At 36.3% G+C, this 27,867-nt stretch overlaps 2 protein-coding genes across 2 annotated transcripts in view; both read right to left on the bottom strand.

Moving 5' to 3' along the window:
* The window catches only part of DRP2 (dystrophin related protein 2), a 104,091-nt gene that overhangs the window by 61,199 nt on the left and 15,025 nt on the right, over window positions 1–27,867 (bottom strand). The gene's annotated exons all lie outside the window — the stretch shown is intronic.
* Window positions 26,765–27,867, bottom strand: part of CENPI (centromere protein I) — a 78,506-nt gene continuing 77,403 nt past the window's right edge. Inside the window, exon 21 of the mRNA XM_019436060.2 lies at window positions 26,765–27,807. Within this exon, the coding sequence (XP_019291605.2) occupies window positions 27,673–27,807 (135 nt within the window). The 3' untranslated portion in view covers window positions 26,765–27,672. The remainder of the gene's footprint in view (window positions 27,808–27,867) is intronic.

A 27,867-nucleotide genomic window follows, 5' to 3' on the forward strand; every position in this document is an offset into this window, starting at 1 on the left:
CCAAGGTATACAGGAGTGCTGATGCCTAAGGGCACTTGTACCCCAATGTTTATAGCAGCACTTTTTTTTTTTTTAGTATATGAAATTTATTGTCAAATTGGTTTCCATACAACACCCAGTGCTCATCCCAAAAGATGCCCTCCTCAATACCATCACCCACCCTCCCCTCCCTCCCACCCCCCATCAACCCTCAGTTTGTTCTCAGTTTTTAACAGTCTCTTATGCTTTGGCTCTCTCCCACTCTAACCTCTTTTTTTTTTTTTCTTCCCCTCCCCCATGGGTTTCTGTTAAGTTTCTCAGGATCCACATAAGAGTGAAACCATATGGTATCTGTCTTTCTCTGTATGGCTTATTTCACTTAGCATCACACTCTCCAGTTCCATCCACGTTGCTACAAAGGGCCATATTTCATTCTTTCTCATTGCCACGTAGTATTCCATTGTGTATATAAACCACAATTTCTTTATCCATTCATCAGTTGATGGACATTTAGGCTCTTTCCATAATTTGGCTATTGTTGAGAGTGCTGCTATAAACATTGGGGTACAAGTGCCCCTATGCATCAGTACTCCTGTATCCCTTGGGTAAATTCCTAGCAGTGCTATTGCTGGGTCATAGGGTAGGTCTATTTTTAATTTTCTGAGGAACCTCCACACTGCTTTCCAGAGCGGCTGCACCAATTTGCATTCCCACCAACAGTGCAAGAGGGTTCCCGTTTCTCCACATCCTCTCCAGCATCTATAGTCTCCTGATTTGTTCATTTTGGCCACTCTGACTGGCGTGAGGTGATATCTGAGTGTGGTTTTGATTTGTATTTCCCAGATAAGGAGCAACGTTGAACATCTTTTCATGTGCCTGTTGGCCATCCGGATGTCTTCTTTAGAGAAGTGTCTATTCATGTTTTCTGCCCATTTCTTCAATGGGTTATTTGTTTTTTGGGTGTGGAGTTTGGTGAGCTCTTTATAGATTTTGGATACTAGCCCTTTGTCCGATATGTCATTTGCAAATATCTTTTCCCATTCCGTTGGTTGCCTTTTAGTTTTGTTGGTTGTTTCCTTTACTGTGCAGAACCTTTTTATCTACATAAGGTCCCAGTAATTCACTTTTGCTTTTAATTCCCTTGCCTTTGGGGATGTGTCGAGTAAGAGATTGCTACGGCTGAGGTCAGAGAGGTTTTTTCCTGCTTTCTCCTCTAGGGTTTTGATGGTTTCCTGCCTCACATTCAGGTCCTTTATCCATTTTGAGTTTATTTTTGTGAATGGTGTGAAAAAGTGGTCTAGTTTCAACCTTCTGCATGTTGCTGTCCAGTTCTCCCAGCACAATTTGTTAAAGAGACTGTCTTTTTTCCATTGGATGTTCTTTCCTGCTTTGTCAAAGATGAGTTGGCCATACGTTTGTGGGTCTAGTTCTGGGGTTTCTATTCTATTCCATTGGTCTATGTGTCTGTTTTTGTGCCAATACCATGCTGTCTTGATGATGACAGCTTTGTAGTAGAGGCTAAAGTCTGGGATTGTGATGCCTCCTGCTTTGGTCTTCTTCTTCAAAATTGCTTTGGCTATTCGGGGCCTTTTGTGGTTCCATATGAATTTTAGGATTGCTTGTTCTAGTTTCGAGAAGAATGCTCGTGCAATTTTGATTGGGATTGCGTTGAATGTGTAGATAGCTTTGGGTAGTATTGACATTTTGACAATATTTATTCTTCCAATCCATGAGCAGGGAATGTCTTTCCATTTCTTTATATCTTCTTCAATTTCCTTTATAAGCTTTCTACAGTTTTCAGCATACAGATCTTTTACATCTTTGGTTAGGTTTATTCCTAGGTATTTTATGCTTCTTGGTGCAATTGTGAATGGGATCAGTTTCTTTATTTGTCTTTCTGTTGCTTCATTGTTAGTGTATAAGAATGCAACTGATTTCTGTACATTGATTTTGTATCCTGCAACTTTGCTGAATTCATGTATCAGTTCTAGCAGACTTTTGGTGGAGTCTATCAGATTTTCCACGTATAATATCATGTCATCTGCAAAAAGTGAAAGCTTGACTTCATCTTTGCCAATTTGGATGCCTTTGATTTCCTTTTGTTGTCTGATTGCTGATGCTAGAACTTACAGCACTATGTTAAACAACAGCGGTGACAGTGGGCATCCCTGTCGTGTTCCTGATCTCAGGGAAAAAGCTCTCAGTTTTTCCTCATTGAGGATGATGTTAGCTGTGGGCTTTTCATAAATGGCTTTAATGATGTTTAAGTATGTTCCTTCTATCCCGACTTTCTCAAGGGTTTTTATTAAGAAATGGTGCTGGATTTTGTCAAAGGCCTTTTCTGCATCGATTGACAGGATCATATGGTTCTTCTCTTTTTTTTTATTAATGTGATGTATCACATTGATTGATTTGTGAATGTTGAACCAGCCCTGCATCCCAGGAATGAATCCCACTTGATCATGGTGAATAATTCTTTTTATATGCCGTTGAATTCGATTTGCTAGTATCTTATTGAGAATTTTTGCATCTATATTCATCAGGGATATTGGCCTGTAGTTCTCTTTTTTTACTGGGTCTCTGTCTGGTTTAGGAATCAAAGTAATACTGGCTTCATAGAATGAGTCTGGAAGTTTTCCTTCCCTTTCTATTTCTTGGAATAGCTTGAGAAGGATAGGTATTATCTCTGCTTTAAACGTCTGGTAGAACTCCCCTCGGAAGCCATCTGGTCCTGGACTCTTATTTGTTGGGAGATTTTTGATAACCAATTCAATTTCTTCGCTGGTTATGGGTCTGTTCAAGCTTTCTATTTCCTCCTGATTGAGTTTTGGAAGAGTGTGGGTGTTTAGGAATTTGTCCATTTCTTCCAGGTTGTCCAATTTGTTGGCATATAATTTTTCATAGTATTCCCTGATAATTGTATCTCTGAGGGATTGGTTGTAATAATTCTATTTTCATTCATGATTTTATCTATTTGGGTCATCTCCATTTTCTTTTTGAGAAGCCTGGCTAGAGGTTTGTCAATTTTGTTTATTTTTTCAAAAAACCAACTCTTGGTTTCGTTGATCTATAGCAGCACTTTCAACAATAGCCATATTGTGGAAAGAGCCTAAGTGTCCCTCAACTGTTGAATGGATAAAGAAATTGTGGTTTATATACATGATGGAATACTACTTGGCAATGAGAAAGAATGAAATATGGCCTTTTGTAGTAACCTGGATGAAACTGTAGAGTGTTATGCTAAGTGAAATAAGTCATACAGAGAAAGACAGGTACCTTATGTTTTCACTCTTATGTGGATCCTGAGAAACTTAACAGAAGACCATGGGGGAGGGGAAGGAAAAAAAAAGAGGTTAGAAAAGAATTTTTTAAAGATGAATGTTGATCAAGAACTTTGGAAATATGGCCTTTTGTAGCAACGTGGATGGAACTGGAGAGTGTTATGCTAAGTGAAGTAAGTCATACAGAGAAAGACAGGTACCATATGTTTTCACTCTTATGTGGATCCTGAGAAACTTAACAGAAGACCATGGGGGAGGGGAAGGAAAAAAAGTTAGAGTGGGAGGGAGCCAAATCATAAGAGAGTCTTAAAAACTGAGAATAAACTGAGGATTGATGGGGGTGGGAGGAGGGAAAAGTGGGTGATGGGCATTGAGGAGGGCACCTGTTGGGATGAGCACTGGGTGTTGTATGGAAACCAATTTGACAATAAATTTCATAAAAAAAGAAAAGTGTATCTCAAGTGTATATGGAGATGAAAGTTGGCTAGGCTTTGGTAATCTAATATTAGCACTCTAAAGAGACATTCCATAATTTCCTGGTACAGAGAAACTCATAGTTTCTTCTTTTTATTCTGTACTTTCTAAGGTCTGATCCAGCTCTTCCTTCAGTTGTGACCTACCCTTCCAATGAATTCCATTTTTTGTTTAAGTCAGTTAGAGACTTTTCATTTTAAATTTAATTTTTTTGCTGTTTGCCACCAAAGGATTCTGTTTAAACCAAACTCAGTGAATGGTACCATTTTATTTACCCAGTAGTTTAGGTTAGAAATCTGAGAATACTAGGCTGATAATGTATTTATCAGTCTCAAAGTCTGATATTAATTTTACATCTTATATCTTTTTAATCTTTCTATTTTTATTGCTACTGCCTTGATTCAGGCCTTTGTCTTGCCTTAAATGCAGCAAAAAGTCTTCTGGTTTATTCCCCTTCTGATATTTTCATGCTATAGTGAATGCTTTCTAAAAACCCAAATCTGATCATGTTACTCCACTATTTAATACCTTTTGTGCTTCCCCATCCCATTGAAAATGAGTTTTAATTCCTTATCTTAATGCAAAGGGCAACTTATGACTAAGCCCCTGCCTACAATTCTCCCTCTAGAATAAAAGAAAATAAAACCACTATTTTTGTGTTAACATTCAACTACCCCTCTACCACATAGTTCAAACCAATAGGCAGGAGATATTTTCAAAATATTTCCTCAAAAGCTCTTAACTCCTGGAGGAGAGTTTTATTCATCTTTGTAATCACAGTGCCTACTCATAGACACATGATACTTAATTCTCTTCACTCTTTCTCATGCTGGTTATTCTCCAATAATTCCTCAGTGGAATTATTTCATTCTATTTCTTTGCTGCTTTGACCCTTCTGTACAAGCCAAAATGTATACATTATTTTCTTTCCTTCCTGTGGTGGTCCCCCAGTGAGTCCATGCTTCCCTATATTCATGCCCTATGTGATTCACCCCATATCCCTTGAATCTTGACTGGTCTTGTGACTTTTTTTTTTTTTTTTGACCAATAGATAGAACTGACTGTGTGAATGCTGAGGCAAGGTTAGAAGAAGCTTTACAGCTTTTACCTGAGCAACTTGGACCACTCCCTCTCAGAGCCCAGCCATTATGCTAAGCTCAGGCTGCATTGAAATGGCACATTCAGTTGCTCCAGTTGACAGCCCCAACTGAGTTCCTAGCCTACAGCTAGCATCAGCCACCAGTGATGTGAATGAGCTACCCTGAATATCCAGCCAATCAAGTCCTTTGATGAATCCAACCCCAGCCAAGAATTGCCCAGCTGAGTCTAGTCGGCTCACAAGACTGTGTGAGACAAAAAATAGTTTTAACTTTGTGGTGGGTTTGTTATACACCAAGAGATAATTAGAACACTGTTCTCATTCCAGCCTGTATCTAAAAAAAGTCTCATAGATAAACTAGCTCATGTTGTAGGATTGAACCTTCTTTCCTGGTTATACTATTGTCCAATCTACTAAATTTTTCCTCCTAGGACAAGCATTCAGAGAAACTAACCTTACTAACCTTACTAACCTTGACTCAGCCTTACTGTACATCTACAGTTCTGAGTTTCTCTAAAAGAAGTAATATATTCATTGAGATTGACTGATTAATTTTATGAGATAGAGAGAGGGTGTAAGTGAGCGAGGGCTGAGAGAGAGAGAGAGAGAGAGAGAGAGAGAGAGAGAGAGAGAGAGAAAGAAGTGGGGCTCACCTGAAGCGGGGCTCATGTTCACATGAAGCGGGGCTCATGCTCACCCAAAACAGGGCTCATGTTTACCTGATTTGGAGCTCAGGCTCACTCGAAGTAGGGCTTGATCTCACCCCATGTGGGACTCAAACTCATGAATCATGAGATCATGATGTGAGCCAAAGTTAAATGCTTAATCAACTGAACCACCCAGGTGCCGTGATTGGATTTTTAAAAAATTAGGAGTAGTACTGATTATGGAACTTCTGACATTCATCCTAAATAATGGCTAGGTACTTTTTTCTTTCATCTCTAAATGTCTGTTCTTGAACTCTTCTATCGGTAGCTATAGAATCCACAGACATTTTTATCCCTACACTTGGTCTCCCGGAGTAAATCCCTCTTCTGTTTGCAATAGAAAGATACTTAACAAAAGTAGACCACTGACATCTCATTCCCACATTAGAAAAGATCCAATGCTTCCCTGTTTTTTCTTAGTGGCTAGTCACTGAATTGTCAATTGTGTCTTTGTGTTTTTTTCTGGCAATATATATCAATGGCAACAATTAATAAGAACCAAGTTAACTATTTTCTCAATCTCACAACTTCTCCCTGCAAATCCTCAGCATCTTAACTAAAGATTCTCACTTCAAAGGAGAATTGCTAGATAAAGAATCCAGAGTCCATCTACTACTATCACTTTAGGCAAAATGTTTCCTTAGGTACTTATTGATGATAAATTGGGTGAAGAAGTGATAATAATAATGGTTAGCATTCATCAAGTGATCATTATATACTTAGCACTGTTCTAAGTGATTTACATATATTAATTCATGTAATTCTTGTCACAACCCTGAAAAGAAGGTGGTATTATTATTCCTATTTTATAGATAAGGAAACTGAGACACGGATAGATTATTTAGGCCACATACCTAGAGTATGGCAAAGTCTAGATTTGCACCTCAGCAATCTAGCTTCAGAGTCCACTTTTTAACCACTATGCTATTAGGACAAGATGCTGTTCAAAGCTTTCAGACACTCAAGCTTTAAAGAATGAATAGTGAAAGCAGAATTACCCAGTACCTAGTTTTCTTCTATTTTCTTTGTGTTAGAAAAGGATTATTCATTGGTCTGGAAAGGGTAGAACAATTACTAGTATGAATATTATATCCAAAAATGAGTAAGCAACCCTAAAGACAACATCTAAATTCTAGGGACCTGTGCCAGTAATTTACCCTCTGCTCCTCAACTTTACTCCTACCATTCTGTATTTGCTCTCTACAGTTCCCAGGCTTTCTTGCCAACTTAGGTCTTAGGGTCTGACAATAGGAGGCATTAGCAGGAGATCAGAAGGCAGGAGGAAGAGAGATGCTTCCTGCTTTTGGCTCTGATGGGTGATAGCTGCTGGCAGGAGCTGCAGTGCCAGCAATACCAGAGTTTCTAGCCTTGGTTAAGGTGATACTACTTTGGTAGATATATATGTGATTGTAATAATGTCTCTAAAAGTGCAATAGTAGGAACAAGCTTATGAGCTTCACTCCAGAAATATCAGTTTCTGATTTTTGTATCATCTCTTCCTCCTTTTTCCTCCCTGTCTCCCTTTTGCTCTACCATTCTTTTCAAAATCTTTGTAATTAATTCATTTTATTAAATTTCCTGTTTGAAACACTAGAAGTAATTTTGCTTTATCTGGCTAGACCCTAAGACCTCAAAGAATTTACAGATGAGACTATTGGATCCCTATCAAAGACCTTTGAGAAAGTGACAATTACAGGAATGGCATCAGAAAACTGAAAGCAGTGAAATATTGTACTAAAAAAAACCCTTTTGTATTGTGAAGAATAACACATACAGAAAAGTGAGCATACATAAATATATAGCTTAATGGTTTACCAAGAATCAGCCATAAACCAGCACTCAGGTCATGAAACAGAACATTACCAACACCCCAGAATCCCCCTGCCAATCATTAGATTGTCTTTCTTCCACAAAAGCAATCATTAACCTGACTTTTATGACAATCATGTCCTCATCTATAAGCTTTACTGTCTAAGCATCAGTTAATCTTCAGGTAATTCCTGAACATTAATAATCTGTTTTTTTAACTATTATATACGTGTAATCAGGGGCACCTGGGTGGCTCAGTCGGTTGAGCATCTGACTCTTGATTTCAGCTCAGGTCATGATCCTAGGGTGGTGGGATCAAGCCCACATTGGGCTCCACACTGAGTGTGGAACCTGCTTAAGATTCTTTCTTTTCCTCTCCCTTTGCTCTCCCCTGCCTGTGCTCTCTCTTTGTAAAATTAAAAAAAATAAAAATAAATGAACTATTATATACATGTAATTAAACAATATGTATACTTCTGTGCTGGCTTCTTTCATTCAACATTACATTTGTTAAATTAATCCATTCTGATGCAAGGAACTGTAATTAATACATTTTATTGCTCTATAACATTCTATTTTATGAACAAACATGGCTACCAAACAAGGTTTGATCTGAGGCCATATCAATAAAGTAGGAACCATTTGGTAAAATATCAATGAACTAGATGGCATGCTGTGAAGGATGACCAAGACAGTAAAGGTCTAGCTGCTTACCCTGGTTTGGAAAAAGAGAAGGCTTAGGGCATAGAAGGAAAGGAGCCACAGCTGTCTTAAAATTTTTAAAGAGCTACCATGTATAAGAGGAATTGAACTTATTTTATGCAATTTCAGAGGGCATAATTAGGACCAATAGGTAGATGGTGTAAAGATTTCAGCCATCTTATCACTATATTCTTGCCCTTGTCTTCCATAAAGTTCTTGGAGATAAATAGGGATAAATTAAATGATCTTTATGGTTAGTTGCCTGAGCCCAGGGTTTTTAAATGTAATTAAATAGTTCTAGAAATAATCTTTATCTCAGCATTTTCCGAAAACTTTCTGTTGACAGAGGCTTTTCAGCTGGAACAAGCAGAGGCAAATAAATATTAAAGATAAGCCAAAAACTGTATTATATACTGACCATATGAATCATGAGAACTAAATGATGTGAAGACTTCTGAATTGGAAAATTGCCATTTCAGTACTAATCTTTTTTTTTTCCAGTTTTACACTAGTCTTAAAAATCAATTCCTATACTAGGTAATGCTGGGAACTTTCTAACAAAAAGGTTATCTCAAATATGAAAAGTTAGAGGAAAGCCAGCAGACATATCTGGGAGCTTCTGTGTGAGCATGTTTGTCTAACACTACTTGCTTTACAGAGTTATAAAGTTCAAACAAGATAAGGTATATATAAATACTTTATAAACTCTAAAGTATATTAAACTAGAAGATGGGATTTAAAAGAAAACAAGGTTCCAAAGAACTCTCAGAAGAATCAGCCTAAAGTTCCAAACCAGGGCTTAGTCTGAATAAGTTTTTCAGAAAGGAGGCTCCTAAAAATTTCCTGATGAGATTCTTAAACACAATTAAACACATAATAAGAATTAACCTCTAGAGAAGGAGTTAATTTGTGAATAATTAATAAACACAAAAGGATATACCATTAAACTTTAGACCCTCAGGTCAAAATTTTGCTAAGAAAAAGCCTCTTCTAATCTAACATCTCCTTAAATACAATATCAGAGGTTTTTCTTTTATAAGCTGGCCAAGGTACTAACAGGGTTGTTTAAGTGGCTATTGCAGAGATAACTAATAATGAAAGTGGTTTTTGCTAAACTTTATTCCCCAAATCTAAGCATATTAAAGAAAGAGGTATGGAATCTGATATTAGTAAATGCTGGAGGAAAATCTCAGAGCTGTCAAATTCTATCTTAAGATTTAAAAAAAAAAATGTTTATTGGGGTGCCTGGCTGGCTCAGTTGGTTGAGCGTCCGACTTCGGCTCAGGTCATGATCTCACGGTTTGCGGGTTCAAGCCCCACATCAGGCTCTGTGCTGACAGCTTGGAGCCTGGAGCCTGCTTCGGATTCTGTGTCTCCCTCTCTCTGTGCCCCTAACCCACTCGCATTCTGTCTCTGTCTCTCCCAAAAATAAATAAAAAACATTAAAAAATTTTTAAATGTTTATTTATTTATCCTTGGTGGGCCGGGTGGAAGGAGAGAGAGAGAGAGAGAGAGAAAGAGAACAAGTGGGGTAGGGGGAGAGAAGGAGACACAGAATGTGAAGCAAGCTCCAGGCTCCAAGCTGTCAGCTCAGAGCCCGACCCAGGGCTCAAACCCACAAACTGTGATACCATGATCTGAGCTGAAGTCGGACACTTAACCAACTGAGCCAGCCAGGCACCCCTATATCTTAAGATTTTTGATGGATGGGAATGCAAATGGGTGCAGCCACTCTGGAAAACAGTATGGAGGTTCCTCAAAAAATTAAAAATAGAACAACCTTACAACCCAGCAATTGCACCACTAGGTATTTATCCAAGGGATATAGGTATACTGTTTTGAAGAGGCACATGCACCCCAATGTTTATAGCGACACTATCAACAATAGCCAAAGTATGGAAAGAGCCCAAATGTCCATTGGTGGATGAATGGATAAAGAAGATATGGTGTGTATACACACACACACTCACACACACACATACATACATACAATGGCAATCAAAAAGAATGAAATCTTGCCATTTGCAACTGCATGGATGGAACTAGAGGGTATTATGCTAAACAAAATTAGTCAGAGAAAGACAAATATTATATGACTTCACTCATATGAGGATTTTAAGATACAAAACAGATGAACATAAGGGAAGGGAAGCAAAAATAATATAAAGACAGGGAGGGGGACAAAACTTAAGAGACTCTTAAATATAGAGAACAAACAGAGGGTTGCTGGAGGGGTAGTGGGAGTGGGGATAGGCTAAATGGGTAAGGGGCATTAAGGAATTGACTCCTGAAATCATTGTTGCACTATATGCTAACTAACTTGGATGTAAATTAAAAAATAAATTATTAAATGATTATCAGCAAAATAAAATAATTAAAAAATAAAAAATAATAAAAACACTTAGGAATATTTTAACATAGGAAGTTTAAGATTTTCACATTGAAAACCATAAAATATGGGGCGCCTGGATGGCTCAGTCGGTTAAGTGTCCAACTTCGGCTCAGGTCATTATCTCACGGTTCATGGGTTCCAGCTCCGTGTCAGGTTCTATGCTGACAGCTCAGAGCATGGAGCCTGCTTCAGATTCTGTGTCTCCCTCACTCCCCTCCTCCCTCACTTGCGCCCCCCCCCCAAAAAAAATAAATAAACATTAAAAAAAAAGACTTTTGATGGAGACTTTGTCATTTGTAATGAGTACAATGATTTCAGTTATACCTCTCTCAATTTACTATTAGCCATAGTATGATGTCTCATTGTGATGGGGAAAAGCCAAGTAGATGTAGTTGGGTGTTTTGATTTTTGTTTTGTTTTCTTGAAATTAGAAAAAAAAAATGATTAAGACAAAATAGAAATAAAAAAATGTTATTTGAAAGTTACAGAAGACAGAAAATGACAAAATATTGCTGAAAAAACATTTTAAAACCTAGATAAATGGATTGATATACTATGTACATGGGTCAGAAAACTTACTATTTTAATATGTTAATTTTACCAAAATTGATATATAGATTTAATATAATAGCGATAGAAATGTCAACAAGGTTTATTGTGAAAATCAACAAGATGATGCTAAAATTTATATGGAAATGCAAAGGTTCTGGAAAAGTCAAAGCAATCTTAAATAAAAACAAACCAGGAGGGCTTACACTATCAGACATCAAGACTTGTATTATAATGCTAATAATACTATAATACTATAGTTAATAATTAAGACAGTGTGGTACTCACGGAAAGACAGTCACATACACAAACAGGAGGAGTGAAGAGTGACATCAATAAGATGGCCACATAAGATGTCCTTTGCTCATATTCCCCTCTCAACATCAGTTCAGAATACATCCACAGACAAAAGTGCCTTGGTGGGAATATGGGTTCCAAGTAAAAGACTGAAATCCTGATACAGTCTATGAATACAGACAGCTGGTTTGAAAAGACAGGCCCACACCCAGGCTGTTGACTCATATACTATGGCCCCACCTATAGAACTGATACAGTTGTGTACCCCTAAAGATTTGGATACAGCCCCGTTTAGGTTTGGTTCTAACACCAGTACCATACATCAAGGGACTCAAAAGGAGTCTTACTGTATCCATAATAGGCATACTGATTTTGGTCCAGACTGGACCTTGATGTGGCTTGTGAAATGGATCCAGCCCCTCTTGGTCACAGTCTGAGAACCCCTAGAGAGCACTGATTTAGATAATTACCTATGGATAAGAGAGCCTTTGTGAAAGTCGAGGAGTCCAGTGGAGAAGTTCCAGCATACCATTTAAGAAAAAAAAAAAAAAATCCAAGACTGGACACAGTAGAGAGAGTAAGATAAACAATAGAACTTTACCTGCATTATTCCTCCCTGAAGGCAGTATAGGTTAGGGCCAGAAGAGCACCCCTCAGCTCATGATTTCTCCCACAAGGGAAAACGAGAACATGTAAGTGAGCACTGAGCTTCCCCACCTGTGCAGGACACTGCCAAAGAGGCCCACTTCTCTTTCCCTCCGCCCAGAGTACCAAGTCATGAGTTGTAAAACTTGGGGTTGGTGAGTAGCTGGGAGAATAGGAGCTGGAGTTAAGAACATATCAAAGGGACATGGATCCTAATAACTGTGTCAGGAGTCTGTTCCCAAACTGCTAAGGACTACTCACCTGCAGATCATCCCAACTGGCACATAGACACCCTCAAAGTTCCATGCACTCCATGCACATCTCTCCCTAACCCCTTAGTTGGTTCCTGTGCAAATTCCCAGTGACAGTGAGATCAAGCTTTTTCAGACAGCTAGTGAACACATGCAGAAAGCCAGCCTGAATCACAGAAAGACAATTCAACAAAATCAGGAAAATAATATACAAACAAAATGTGAACTTTAATAAAGAGATAGAAATCATACAAAAGAACCAAATAAAAATTCAGGAATTGAAAAATACAATGAATAAAATGAAAACTGCAATAGAGAGCATTAACATTAGACTAGATCAAATGGAAGAATCTGTGATGTAGAAGGGACCTTTGAAATTATCCAGTCACATGAGAACAAAGAAAAAAATGAAAACATCCAACTTGAAATATGGGATATCATCAAAAGAAACAATCTGTGAATTATTGCAATGAGTCCCAGGAGAGAAGAGGGAGAAGGGAGCATAAAATTTATTTAAGGAAACAAATGGCTGAGAACTTCCCAAATCTGGGTAGACATTTGGCTATCCAAGTTCACGAAGTACATAGGCCTTCAAACAAATTCAACTCAAAGAGATCTTCTCTAAGACACCTTATAATAAAACTGTAAAAAATCAAAGACAAAGAATCTTAAAAGCAGCAACAGAAAAGAATCTTGTAACTTATAAGGAAACCCCCATAATGCATTCAGTGGATTTCTAGTAGAACCCTTATAGGCCAGGAGAAAGTGGCGTGATTTATTTAAATTGCTGGAGAAAAAAACCCTGCCAACTAAGAATACTTTATCTGGCAAAGTTATCCTGTTGAAATGAAGCATATATAAGGATTTTCCCAGACAAACAAAAGCTGATGGAGTTCATCACCACTAGACCTGCATTATAAGAAACGTTGAAAGGAGATTTTCAAGTTGAAATTAAAAGATACTAATAGGTAACGTGAAAACATATGAAAATATAAAACACACTGGTATAGGTAAGCATATAGTCATATTCAGAATATTCTAATACTATAATATGATGCTGTGTAACCACTTAACTCTAGTAAAAAGGTTAAAGGACAAGAGTATTAAAAATAACTATATCTATAGTAATTTGTTAATAAATATACAATTTAAAAGGGGGTAAATTGTGACATCAAAAACAAAAATAAGGGAAGGAGTTAAAGGTGAGAGTTTTTTTGCAAAAACACTAACTCAAAAAGATATCTGCACCCCTACGTTCATAGTGGCATTATTTACAATAGCCAAGATATTGAACAAGACTTAGGAGACAACTTAAGTGTTCATCAATGGATGAATGGATAAAGAAGTTGTGAAATATATATGGATGGACCTTGAAGGCATTATGGTAAGTAAAATAAGTCAAACAGAGATGGGTGAAAATAGGTGAAGGGGATTAAGATGTCAAAACTTCCAGTTATAAAATAAGCCACAGAGATACAAAGTACAGCACAGTCATTTAGTCAATAATATTGTAATAATGTTATATGGTGACAGATGGTAACTATACTTATCATGGTGAGCACTAAGTAATGTATATAATTGTTAAATGACTATGTTGTACACCTGAAACTAATATAACATTATATGTCTACTATATTTCAATAACAAAAAAGAGAATATATAACAATCCTATATATGCACCCAACATTGGAGAACCTAAATATATTAAGAAAATACTAACAGATCTGAAGGGAAAAATAGACAACAATACAATTATAGTAGGAGACTTCGATACCTCACTTTCAACAATGGATAGATCATCCAGACAGAAAAACAATTTGAAAACTTTGAATTTGAACTACACTAAAGATGAAATGGACCTAAAAGACATATACAGAAAATTCTATCCAACAACAGAAGAATATACATTCTTCTTAAGTGCACATGGAACATTCTCCAGCATAGATTACATTACAGTTCCCCAAACAAGCCAGCAAATTTAAGAAGACTGAAATCATACGAAGAATGTATTCCAACTACAACGATATGAAACCAGAAGTCAATTATAGAAGAAAAATTCACAAATATGTAGAAATTAAATGATACATTCCTGAACAACCAATGGATCAGAGAAAAAATCAAAGGGGAAATTAAAAAAATCTCACAAGTGAAAATAGAAATACAATATATCAAAACTATGGGATGCAGTGGAAGCAGTTCTTGGGGGTAAATAATAAATGCCTCCATTAAGGAAAAGAAATGAAAATAAAGGTCCTACCTTTACACCTTGAATAACTCAAAAAGAAAGGACAAACTAAGCCCACAGTTTGCAGAAGGATGTAAACAACAGAGATATATGAAGTAGAGACCAGAAACATAATAGGAAAGAGCAACAAAACTAAGAATTGGTTTTTTGAAAAGGTAAATAAAACTGGCAAGCCTTTAGCTACACTAACCAAGAAAAAAAGAGAGAAGACACAAATAAAATCATAAATGAAAGAGGAAACATTACAACTGATGCCACAAAATATATAGCATCATAGAAGAATACTATGAACAATTATATGCCAACAAATTGGATAATTTAGAAGAAAGGGATACATTCTTAGGAACATACAACCTACCAAGAATGAATCTTGAAGAAATAGAAAATTCTGAACACACCAGCAATGAGTAAGGAAATTAAATTGGTAATCAAAAGCCTCCCAACAGAGAAAAGTCCAAGACGAGATGGCTTCACTGGTAAATTCTAAAGAATTTAAAGTATCTAATGATTAAATTAATTTAAAGAGTTTATGCCAATCTTTCACAAACTCTTCCAAAGTATAGAACACTTCTTAACTCATTCTATGAGGTCAGTATTACCCCAATATCAAAACCAGACAAAGATATCACAAGAAAATACAAACCAACATCACTCATGAATACAGATGTTGTATATACTCAGTAAAATACTATCAAGTCAAATCCAACCACATATAAAAAGTATTGCATTCCATGACCAAGTGGGATTTGACCCAGGAATGTAATGTTGAGTAAACATATAAATATCAACCAATGTAATTCATGGTATTAATAAAATAAAGTACAGAAAAAAACCATATGATCATCTCAACAAAAGCAGAGAAACCAATACCTTTTTATATAATAAAAGAACTCAGCAAATGAGGAATAGAAGGGAATTTCCTTATAAAGAACATCTACTAAATGTCCATAGCTAACATCATACTTAATTCCAAAAGAATGAAAGCTCTCTCCCTGAGTTCAAGGAACAAGAAAAAGATGTCTACTCTCCCCATTTCCATTCACCATTCTACTGGAGGTAGATACTAGCCAAGATAATTAGTCAAGAAAATGAAATAAAACACATCAGATGGGAAACGAAGTAGTAAAAAAATCTCTATTTGCAGATAGCATGATCTTGTGTATAGGTAATCAAAATAAATCATCTAAAAAACTATCTGAGCTATTAAACAAGTTCAGCAAGGTTGCAAGATACATGATCAAAATACTAAAATGAGTTGTATCTCAAAACTGCTACAACTGAACAGAAAAAAAAAACCAACCCTGATTTTTAAAAAAGGGAAAAGAAACTAAATTGACATTTCTTTGAAGACACAGAAATGGCCAAAAGGCATATGAAAAGGTGCTCAAATCACTAATCATTAGGGAAATGCAAATCAAAATCATAATGAGATATCACCTCATACCTATTATGATAGCTATTATCAAAACAAGCCAACAAACAAACAAAAACCCAAAGATAACAAATGTTGTCAACACTATGGAGAAAAAAGAACTCTTACAAAGTGTTGGTGAGAATGTAAATTGTGTACTACTATAAATAACAGTATGGTGGTTCTTCAAAAACTTAAAAATACAATTACTATGTGATCCAGCAATCCCACTTCTGGGTATATATCCAAAGGAATTGAAATCAAGTTCTTGAAGACATACCTGCACTTCCATGTTCACTGCAGCATTATGCACTATAGCCAAGACATGGAAACAACCTAAATATCTATTGATGGATGAATTGATAAAGAAAATATGTTATATACATACAATGGAACATTATTCAGCCTAAAAAAAAAAACAAGAAAATTCTACCATTTGTAACAACATAGGTATATATGTATATATAGAGGACATTATTCTAAATGAAATAAGCCAGCCACGGGACAAATACTACATGATACCATATATATGAAGAATCCAAAACAGTCAAATTCATAGAAGCAGAGAGTAGGATGGTATTGCCATAGGCTGGAGGGAGGGGGAATGGGAAGGTAATATTCAAAATGTACAAAGTTTCAGTAAAAAAAATAAAATACAGATAAACTCAGTTGTATTTTTACATACTGATAATGAACAATAAAAAATGAAATTAAGAAAACAATTCCATTTACAATATCACCAAAAAGAATAAAATACTTAAGAATAAATTGAACAAAGAAGCATAAGACTTGTACACTAAAAACTACAAAACATTGTTGAAATTAAGTAAAGCAGACCTAAATATATGGAAAGATATCTGGTGTTTATGAACTGAAAGATTTAAAATTGTTAAGAGGACACTACTCCCCAAACTAATCCACAGTTTCAATGCATTATCACAAATCCAATTGTCTTTCTTTGCAGACATTAACTAGTTAATCCAAACTTCATATGGAAATGCAAGGGACCCAGAATAGCCAAAACAACACTGAAAAAAGAGAACAAAGGGGATTATCCACACCTCTCAATTTGAAAGCTTACCACAAAACTACACTAATCAAGACAGTGTGGTACTGACATAAGAACAGACGTATAGATCATTGGAACAAAATTGAAAGTATAAACCCATACTTCTATAGCCAATTCATTTTTGACAAGGATGTGAATACAATTGAATGGGGGAAATAATAGCCTTTTTACTAAATGCTATTGGGATAAATGTGTATCTTCATGCAAAATAATGAATTTGAACCTCTAACTCACACCATATAAAATAATTAACTCAAAATTGATGAAAGATCTAAAATAAGAGCTAAGACTGTAAAACTCTTATAGAAAAAAATATTGATGTAAGGGTAGATGGGGAGGTGGGGTAGAGTGGAAAGTGGGTGATGGGCAGGGAGAAGGGCACTTGTTGGGATGAGCACTGGGTGTTGTATGGAAACCAATTTGACAATAAATTATATTTAAAAAAATATTGATGTAAATCTTCATGACCTTGGTTTAGGCAACAATTTCTTAGACATGACATCAAAAGATAAGCAATCATGGGCATGTAGGTAGCTCAGTCAGTTAAGTGTCCATCTCTTGATTTCGGCTCAGGTCATGATCTCGTAGTCATGAGATCAAGCCCCACATTGGGCTTGGTGCTGGGCATGAAGCCTACTTAAATTTCTCTCTCCCTCTCCCTCTCCCCCTGCCCCTCCCCCATCTCTCTCCCTCAAAAAAAAAAAAATACAAGTAACCAACGAAAAAAATAGATTGGACTTCATCAAAGTTGAAAAATTGTGTGTACCAAGGGCACTATCAAGAAAGTGTAAAGGCAACGAAACATTTGCAAATCATATATTTGATAAGCATCTTGTATTCAGAATATATAAAGAAGTCTTCCAACTCTACAACAAAAAAGACCAACAACCCAATTTTTAAACATGGGCAAAGGACTCAAATAGGCATTTCTCCAAAAGATACAAAATGGCCAACAAGACACAAAAAGAAGCTCAACATCATTAGTCATTAGGTGAATGAATATCAAAAGCCACAGTGAGATACCACTTCACACCCACTAGCATGGATGTAATTTTTTAACAATGAAAAATAATAGGGGTGCCTGGGTGGCTCTAGTCAGTTAAGTGTCTGACTCTTGGTTTTGGCTCAGGTCATGATCTTGTGGTTCATGGGTTCGAGCCCTGTGTCAGGCTCTGCACTGGCAGCAGGGAGCCTGCTTGGGATTCTCTCTCTCTCTCTCTCTGTCTCTCTCTCTCTCTCTCTCTCTCTCTCTCAAAATAAAGAAATAAAGAAATAAATAAAACTAAACAAAAATGAAAAACGTTAGTGATTATGTGGAAAAAAATGAAACCCTCATACATTACTGATGGGAATGTAAAATGGTGAAGACTCATTGGGAAACAGTTTTGCAGTTCTTCAATAAGTTAAACGTAGAATTACCATATGACTCTGTAATTCTATTCCTAGTTATATACCCCAAAGAACTGAAACACAGGTGTTCAAATAAAAATTTGAATGTTCATAGCAGCACTATTCACAACAGCCAAAGGTGAAAACAACCTAAATGTCCATCAACTCATAAATGGATAACAAAAGATGGTATATACATACAATAGAATATTATTCAGCCATAAAAAGTAATGAAGTACTGATACATATTGCATAATGTTGAAACCATTAAGCTAAGTGAAAGAAACCAGACCCAAAAGGCCACGTATTGTATGATTACATGAAATATCCAGCATATGCAAATCCATAGAAAGAGACACAGATTGGTGATTGCCTGGGGCTGGGAGAAGAAGGGAAAATGAGGAGCAACTCCTTAACAAGTACATTTGGAAGGGGTGATGAAAAAGTTCAGGAACTAGATATTGGTGATGGTTGTATAACATTGCAAATGTATTTGTTGCCACTGAATTGTACACTTCAAAATGGATAATCCTAGATTTTGCAGTAATAACATGGAATTCTAAACATGATTAAGATTTTTTATACAGACTATATTAGAAACTGGGTTAACTTTTTGAAATAAGCCTAATTTTTACAAAAAGATGCTCAACATCACTCGTCATAAGGGAAATACAAATCAAAACCATGATAAGATACCACCTCACACCTGTCAGAATGGCTAAAATTAACAACACAAGAAAAAACAGATGTTGGTGAGTATGTGGAAAAACGGGAAACCCTCTTACACTGTTGGTAGGAATGCACACTGGTGCAGCCACTCTGGAAAAAATTAAAAATAGAACTACCCTACAACCCAGCAATTGCACTACTAGGTATTTATCCAAAGGATACAAAAATACAGATTCAAAGGGGTACATGCACCGTGATGTTTATAGCAGCACTACCAACAATAGCCAAACTATGGAGAGAACCCAAATGTCTACCAACTGATGAATGGATAAAGAAGAACTGGTATATATATATATATATATATATACACATATACATATATATATGTGTATATATATATATGTATATATGTATATACACACACACACACACACACATATATATACACACACATACACACATATACACAAAGGAATATTACTCAGCCATAAAGAAGAATGAAATCTTGCCATTTGCAACAATATGGATGGAACTAGAGTGTATTCTGCTAAGCAAAATAAGTCAGAGAAAGACAAATACCATATTATTTCACTCATATGTGAAATTTAAGAATCACCTGAAATCAAATATATACAATTATTCATCTAAAAACGTGAGATAGCTCCCCAATTTTATGTAAAATACCATTCACTGGAACACCTGGGACTTCCTGGTTCATAGACAGTCATCTTATAACTGTACTTGATGAAAGAGGCAAGGGAGTCCTCCAGGGCTTCTTTTTACAAGGGCACTTAACTCATTCATAATGGCTCTACCCTCATGACCTAATCACCTCCTAAAAGTCACATTAGGTTTCAACATATGAATTTGAAAGAGGGGGGCACAAACTTTCAGTGTATAGTACACCCCATTATCTGCCTCCCTTTCCCCATCAGCCCTATGTCAACCACATTATTTTCTGTCTTTATAAACATTTGCCTATTTTGGACATTTTCATGTAAACAGAACCATACAATATGTGCTCTTTTGTGAGTGTCATGTTTCACTTCACATAAGTTTTTGAGTTTTTTTCCATAGTATAATATATATCACTTCTTCGATCCTTTTGTTTTGTTTTGTTTTGTTTTGCTTTGTTTTTGGCCAAACACTATTTCATTATATGGAGATAGTGGGTTTTATTTATTCACTCATCAGTTGGACATTTGGGTGGATTCTTTTTGGCTATTATAAATAATGCTGTTATGAACATTTGTTCACAAATTTTTATGGGGACATGTTTTCATTTCTTTTGGGTTATATACTCAGGAGTGGAATTACTCATACAGGATCTCTGTTAAAAATTTTGAGGAACTGCCAAATTGTATTTCAGAGTGGCTATACTATTTATAGTTTAGTCAGCAATGTATGAGTCTTTTAATTTTTCCACATACTCACTTGTTCTTTTATTATAGGCATCCTAATGGTTATAAAGTGGTATCTCATTGTGGTTTTGATTGAATTTACCTAATGACTTTTAATGTTCTTACTATCCATTCACAGACTTTTCTGGGGAGAAATATCTATCTGGATCTCTTGCCCATTTTTTAATTGAGTTGTCTTTTGACTATTGACTTACAAGAGTCACTACTCTAGATAAAAGACACAAGACTTACTCTAGATACAAGACACTTCTCAGATACATGATTTGCAAATTTTTTCTCCCATTCTGTGCATTTTCTGTTCACTTTCTTGGTGGTCTATTTGAAGCACAAAGTTTCTAATTTTGATGAAGTTCATGAATTTTTTCTTTTACTGTTTGTGCTTTTGTTATCTCAAGGTCGTTAAGATTTACAGTTTTTATCTAGTTTTACAGTTTTAGATGTTACATTTAGATTTTTGATCTATTTGAGTTAATTTTTGTATATGATGTGATATAGGGGTCCAACCAGATGGTTTTGCATGGGGATATCCAATTGTCCCAGCACCACTTTCTGAAAAGACTATTCTTTCCCCATTGACTGTCTTGTCATACTTGTTGGAAATCAAACTGATCTTACTTGAATGAGTTTATTTCTGGACTCTCAATTCTATCCCATTCATCTATGTGTACCCTTATGCTAGTATAACACTGTCTTGATTAGTGTAGCCTTTTAGCAAACTGAAATAGAGAAGTGTGAGGACTCCAACTTTGCTCTTTTTGAGGGTTATTTTGGTCATTCATGGCCTATTTCCATTTGAATTTTAGAATCACCTTGTCCGTTTCTGCAAAAATGCCAGCCAGGGTTTTAATAGGGCTTGCATTGAATACTCAGTTTGGGGAGTATTGCCATCTTAACAATATTCAGTCTTCTGATCTATAAACATGGGATATCTTTGCATTTATTAGATGTATTCTTACTTTAAACCATTTTGATAAGGTGTATAACATTGATGTTAAACCAATCTTACATGACTGGCATAGATCCCAGTCGGGGAGTATAATCCCTTGTATATTGCTGGACTTGATTTGCTAGTATTTCTCTGAGCTTGAATGTATAGACTGTTTTCATCAAATTTGGTGTATTATCAGCCATTATTTATTCAAATATTTTTCTATCCCTTTGTTTCCTCCTCTGCTATACCCATTATGAGTGTGTTTGTGTGCTTAATGATGTACCACATTTCTCTAAGTTTCTGTTCATTTTTCTTCATTCAAGTCCATGATTTCCATTTGGAGTGCGTGTGTATGCATTCTATCCCTTACAGATATTTTCTTTTGGATGTCATTATCATCATATATTCCTTTTAATTATTTTAAACATGGTTGAAGTTCCTTTTTTTTAAGTAGGCTCTATGCCCAATGTGGGGCTTGAACTCATGACCCTTAGATCGAGTCGCACTTTCTACTGGGCCGGCCAGGCGTCTCAAACATGGTTGAAGTTTTTTAGACATATTTGTAATAGCTGCTTTGAAGTCCTTGTCCACCAAGTTCAGCATCTGATGCTTTCAAAGGAAATTTCTATTTTTCCTGTGGATGGGTCACATGTTCCTATTTCTTTTCCCCTTGTAACAGTTTAGATAATATATTGTAGCAGCTCTGGATACTGATTGTTCCTGTTCTGGGGCTTATTGCTGCTGTTTACTAATTTGGCTAGACTAATTCTGTGAAGTCTGTTTCTCCACAGTATGCAGCATTTACTTTTCCTGTTTGGATTTTTTCTTGCCTTTATCTCTAAACCTGGCATCCTAAGGGTCATCCCTGGGTCATTACAGTTTAGCAGTCAGTTACTGATTGACCAGAGTTGTGTTTAAGTTCCTGAGCCAGTAAGGTTTTCATTTTTTGCTGTGTGATCTGTGTGGCTTGGAGACTGCTTTCACATTACAGGGAGTTTACAAGTTTGTTCCACTGAGGACTAATAGCAAAGCAGTTTCCTCTCCAGTTGCTCCTGAGAGAGTGTGGCCTTAGGTATCAGCACATTATTCTATATCAGGCCTCCTTTGCTGTCTCTTTCTGATCTCCCTGTTAAACTTTAGATCTGCTTCCACTGGTATTACACCATGGTTTTGCTCTCTGGTAACTGTTATCTGATTTTTATTTTGAACAATTCCTTGGAGGCATATATTGCTCCACTATCCAAATAAAGTCAGACCCCTCAGACAGGGCCAGGATGTTGCCAATCTTTGAGGTTTTCTCTTACCTCTCCATGGCAGAACTTCTGTATTATAGAACAATATCTGGGACTGTTGGGAGTTGCCATTTGGTTTCTAAGTGCTAGAACACCTCTTCCGAAACAAAGTTGGGAGAGGGAATGGGTGTAGCCTCTACCACAGATGCTATAGCCTCCCTACTACTATTACTGAATCCTATATGTTTTGAATAAATTGTTCTCAATTTGCTGTAAATCCTTTTATTATTCTCCAGAGACTTTGAATGATTGCCTTTGCTAATTTTGACCAATTAGACAGATACTCCTCTGGGAAGATCTCACAGTTTGTGGGTTTGGGCCCTGTGTCGGGCTCTGCTGACAGCTCAGAGTGTGAAACCTGCTTTGGATTCTGTGTCTCCCTCTCTCTCTGCCCCTCCCCTGTTCATGTTCTGTGTCTCTCTCAGAAATAAATAAACATTAAAAAAAATTTTAAATGTAGTCTTGTTCAATATCATGTGATATTAACTGTGTTATTGTATCCAGGGCTGGAATACTCACAAATGACCAGGATGTTAAACTCTTGAATAAATGCTTATTCATAGTTTCAGCACTTTTTCCAGAAAGGGTCAGGCAACCTATATTCACCCAGAATGTAGAGTATAACAAAATGCATATTACTTCAATATACTACCTTCTGTGACAGTCTTCAATTGCATTCTGTAAGTTATACTTTGATTACATACACTTCAAAGGTAAGAAAAACTTTTGTATCTTTTTTCTCCCTTTATGGCTTTCAATGAAATTTCACAGGTTTTCTATCATTTTATATGCCAAATCTTTGAAAGACATACATTAGAGTCTAAATTTTGCCAAAGAGGGAATCAAGACGCAAAGTACTTAAGTGACTTCCAAGGTCATACAATTCATTAATGATAAACCTAAAACTAGAAGCAGTGAAAGGATTCCTCAACATCCAGCCTTCACCTCTGTGCACCAAATCTAGTTAGATAAGCTAAGATTCCTCCTAGAAAGCTAAAAAAAATTGCTCTTCTGCTACGTAACTAAAAGTAGACTTTAGGGCACCTGGGTGGCTCAGTTAAGCATCCAACTTCAGCTCAGGTCAGGATCTCACAGTTCCTGGACTCGAGCCCCACATCAGGCTCTGTGCTTACAGCTCAGAGCCTGGAGCCTGTTTCAGATTCTGTGTCTCCCTCTCTCTCTCTGCCCTTCCCCTGCTTGTGTGCTCTCTCTCTCTCTCTCTCTCTCTCAAAAATAAATAAACATTAAAATAAATAAATGAATGAATGAATGAATGAATGAATGTTAACTTTAATTCACATGTACTTATTATGCTTCTGGGGAAGACATCTTTTTCTGGTATTATAAATATAAAGCATTGATGATTCAGATCAAAAATATATTCTGTTAAACATTGTTGGCCATTGTTGTTATAACAAAAATACCATAGACTTGGTGATTTAAAAAACAAATTTATTTCTCACAATTCTGGAGGCTGAAAGTCCAAGATCAGGGTGCTATAACATGGACAGGTTCTGGTCTTCTTTCTAGCTTGTACATGGCTACCTTCTTGCTGTATCTTCACATGGGGGAGAGAAAAATCGGTATCTCCCTTGTTTCTTTTTTTTTTTTTTTGAGAGAGAGAAAGCACGCGAGTCAGGGAGAGAGAGAGAGAGAGAGAGAGAAAGAGAGAGAGAGAGAATCTTAAGCAGGTTCTACACTTACTGCAGAGCCTGACGTAGGGCTTGATCCCATGACCGTAGGAACAGTACCTGAGCCAAAATGGAGAGTCAGACGCTCAACCAACTGAGCCACCCAGGTCCCCTTCTTGTCTCTTCTTATAAAAGTACTAATCTCATTGATGAGGACTCCACTCTCATGACCTAATTACCTCCCAAAGGGTCCACCTCCAAATACGATGATGCTAGAGGTAAGGGCTTCAATGCCTGAATTTGGGGAAAAAACATTCAGTCCATAGCATCCATCTTTATCAAAAATAGAATTCTTATGTGACAAAAATATAGGCTTTCTATAATAAAAAATGAAGTAAAAAGTTACATCAATTGAAAAGAGATCTTAAAAGTATAATATCAATTTTAGAGAATATTTTTTCTTATTTCTAGTAAACCATTGTGTGACATAAAATGTATCTGATTTAGAGAGAATGTCTGCTATGTTAACAGAAATTATGTGAGATACCATAGACTTATCTAAACTTTTCTTTCCAGGTCATCCTCAAGACCAAGAGGAAGAAATTATGATAAAAAGAAAAATAAAATGTTAGAAATCTAACAGAAATTTAGTATTGAACATTATTAAGTCAATATTTATAACATCAACAATGTTACATAAATACTAGGTAAAGAAAATTAGTTATTTTTGTACAATTGGGATAATAAACCAAATTTTCTATTTTTCTCTTCTAGACAACTTTTGCACTAAAGCAAAATATTCTTATTTAAATCTTATTTTTGTCATGAACATTCTTCAAAAAAGAGTTTTTAAATAACTAGATTCGGCTTATTTGCACATCCATTTATATAATCTTAAGTGGGTTAAAAAAATTGATCAAGAGAATAATATGGACTAAAAAGATCCCCAGGGAATCCTTACTGAACAAAAAGACAAACATAAAGGAAAATAGTTTTTTTCCTGGGTCAAAAACTTAGGTTTAGAAATTTCTTCCATGACTGGAAGACTGTTAGGGGTTAAATTTTAGGAAAAATAATCAAATCCCTTCTCACAATTGAAGTTCCATATGACCTTAAAGACAAAAATATCATGTCCTGAGTAACAATATGGAAAGTTATTTAGAACACAACCTTAAAAACAAAGAGAACACTCTAAATGAGAAAGGGTATCTATTGGGGACGCTATCACATTTACTTCAAAGTGGCTAAAACTTTTTTACCTGGGTATATAGGCAATATTCCACACCAATAAATACTCCTTCTTGTTTGACACACTTTTTTCACTTGGATTCCAGTCTCCTGACTTTTCTTTTAGCCACCAGTGGGTCTTTCTCAGTCATTTGCTGGTTCCTCCTTTTCTCTTCTACTTTTTAATGTTGGCATATACCATAGGGCTCAGTCCTATGATGTCTTTATCTGCTCTTTTCTAGCTGCACTAAATGATCTTATATATGTCATGTCTATTCACTAATGACACCGAAATTAAGTCTGCCAGTCCTAACTTGTACCCTGAATTCTAGACTTGGGATATCCAAATGCCTATTCCATCTTCAACCTAACATGGCCAAAACAGAACTTTTGATTGAACACTCCTCCAAATCTGTTCCTCCTCCAGTATCCCACATCTTTGCAACCCAGAATTCCCCCAGTTGCTCAGTCAAAAACCTAAGAGTCACCCTTTTCTTCTCTCTTTCCCTCTCATATCCAAGCTAACAGCAGATCCTATCTTCTCTACCTTTAAAGTAGAGCCTAAATCCAATACCTAACCATCTCCCCATCATCTACCATACTAGTCTAAGACTCTTTACTGGAACTCTAATAACTTAACCGGTCTCTCTGCTTTAACCCTTAATTCTCTTCAGTCTAACTAACCTTCAAACAACAGCTCCCATACAGGTAAGCCAAAGTATATCACTCTGCTCTCAATCCTTCTAATGACTTCTTATTGTATACCACATTATTAGGGCCTTTATGAACTACTTGATGGTTTCTTTCCTATGTCATTCCTTACCATTCTTCTCCTTTAATTACTATGTTGTAACCTGACTGGTCTCTCTGCTAGCTCTCAAAAGTATGCCAACTAAGTTAACATTTTTAAGCCCTTCACAACTTGCCTTTGACTCTGCCCAGAATGCTCTTCCCCCAAATATTCACATGGCCCATATACTTATTTCATTAGGGCTTCTGCATAAGTCACCTCCTCCAATAGGCCTTAGTCCCTAACCACCTTATCTAAAGTAGCAACCCTCTAAATATTCTCTCCCTATTCCTTGTTTCTTCTTTATAGCACCTCATGTTATATTTCTGCTTACATTTTTATTGTCTGCCTTCTCCAAAAGGACGTAGTAAATTTCACAAAAGCAGTACTTTGTATTGGTCACAGCTATACAACCAGCACACAAAAGAATATCTGCCACATAGTAAACTAGATAAATATGTACTGAACCCCAAAAATGAATGAATGGGATTCGAGTCTGAGCACTACCCAATAATATAGTTTTATTTTGCTTTAGAGGAAAAACAAAAGCCACAAGAATGTGCCCTTAAAACCAAAAGTAAACTCAGCTTAATTTCTCTCAAATGACATGAATTTTATTAAAAGGAGAAGAGTTACTCAGTAGCAGTGAATTTGAATTTTCAGCAAAATATTCTAGCTATGATAAAATTTTTTTAAAAGCTTCAGAATGATCCCCCAAAATAAAGTCTCGGTTTATTTAAATGAGCCTGAACATGTAAAAATGGGACATGTAACATATACATATATACACATACACAAAATAGTACAGTTTTATGAAATCAAAGTGGAATAAATGGGAACATTTTAGATTATCCCACAATCCTCTCCCCTTCCTTCTCTCATCAAATTGCTACCAGTGAAGGCCCAGGAAGCTACCAATTAGCTAGAGCTGGCTTTAAGCATTAGACATGTATCCTGTTAACTTGATGCTGACATTGTTGTTCACAATAAGGAAAATGGCAATATCCCCAGAGGTTTCAGAAGCAGCAGGGCTTTTTGCATGAGTATGTCTGTGGCTTAACTGCCACTATATGTTATCTGCTCTCTTCCACTGATGCAACTTAGAGTCCACAAGAATGTGAAAAATTCCACCATCTAATAGATGAATCTCTTTATGTATAATCTGGTGGAAGGCTGAGACTGATGGTGAAGTCAGTTTTCACTAGTGGGCTAAAGAATCTAGATCTTGAAAAATAAATTTAGCCACACTGAGGCTCTCCTGAGCCATGCACAGAAGGCCAGTCCAAGTGCTCCGAGGATGGCAGTCTGTTGGTGAACAGATTATGGCAACTCAAGTTGAGCCACTTGGCCTCTCTAGCAACAAGGAAAAGAATTTAGTCCGGTATGGTCAGTTTGTTTCAGTCAAAACTCATTTAATGTTGATGATGTGGTTTATGCTCTCTGGTCAGGGGGGTAGAAGAACGATGAATACTACTCCTTATGAAAAGTTTCAAGCCTTGTAACCCCTCTGAAAATAAATAGTCCAAATACCAGTTCCATTTCTTTCCCTGCAGGCACAAAAAGGGGAAAATTACTTATCAAATATTTACTAGGCTTATTCTCTACCT

Source organism: Panthera pardus, unplaced genomic scaffold (assembly GCF_024362965.1).
Source record: "Panthera pardus isolate Hobbes unplaced genomic scaffold, ASM2436296v1 HiC_scaffold_27, whole genome shotgun sequence".
Classification (NCBI taxonomy): Eukaryota; Metazoa; Chordata; class Mammalia; order Carnivora; family Felidae; genus Panthera; species Panthera pardus.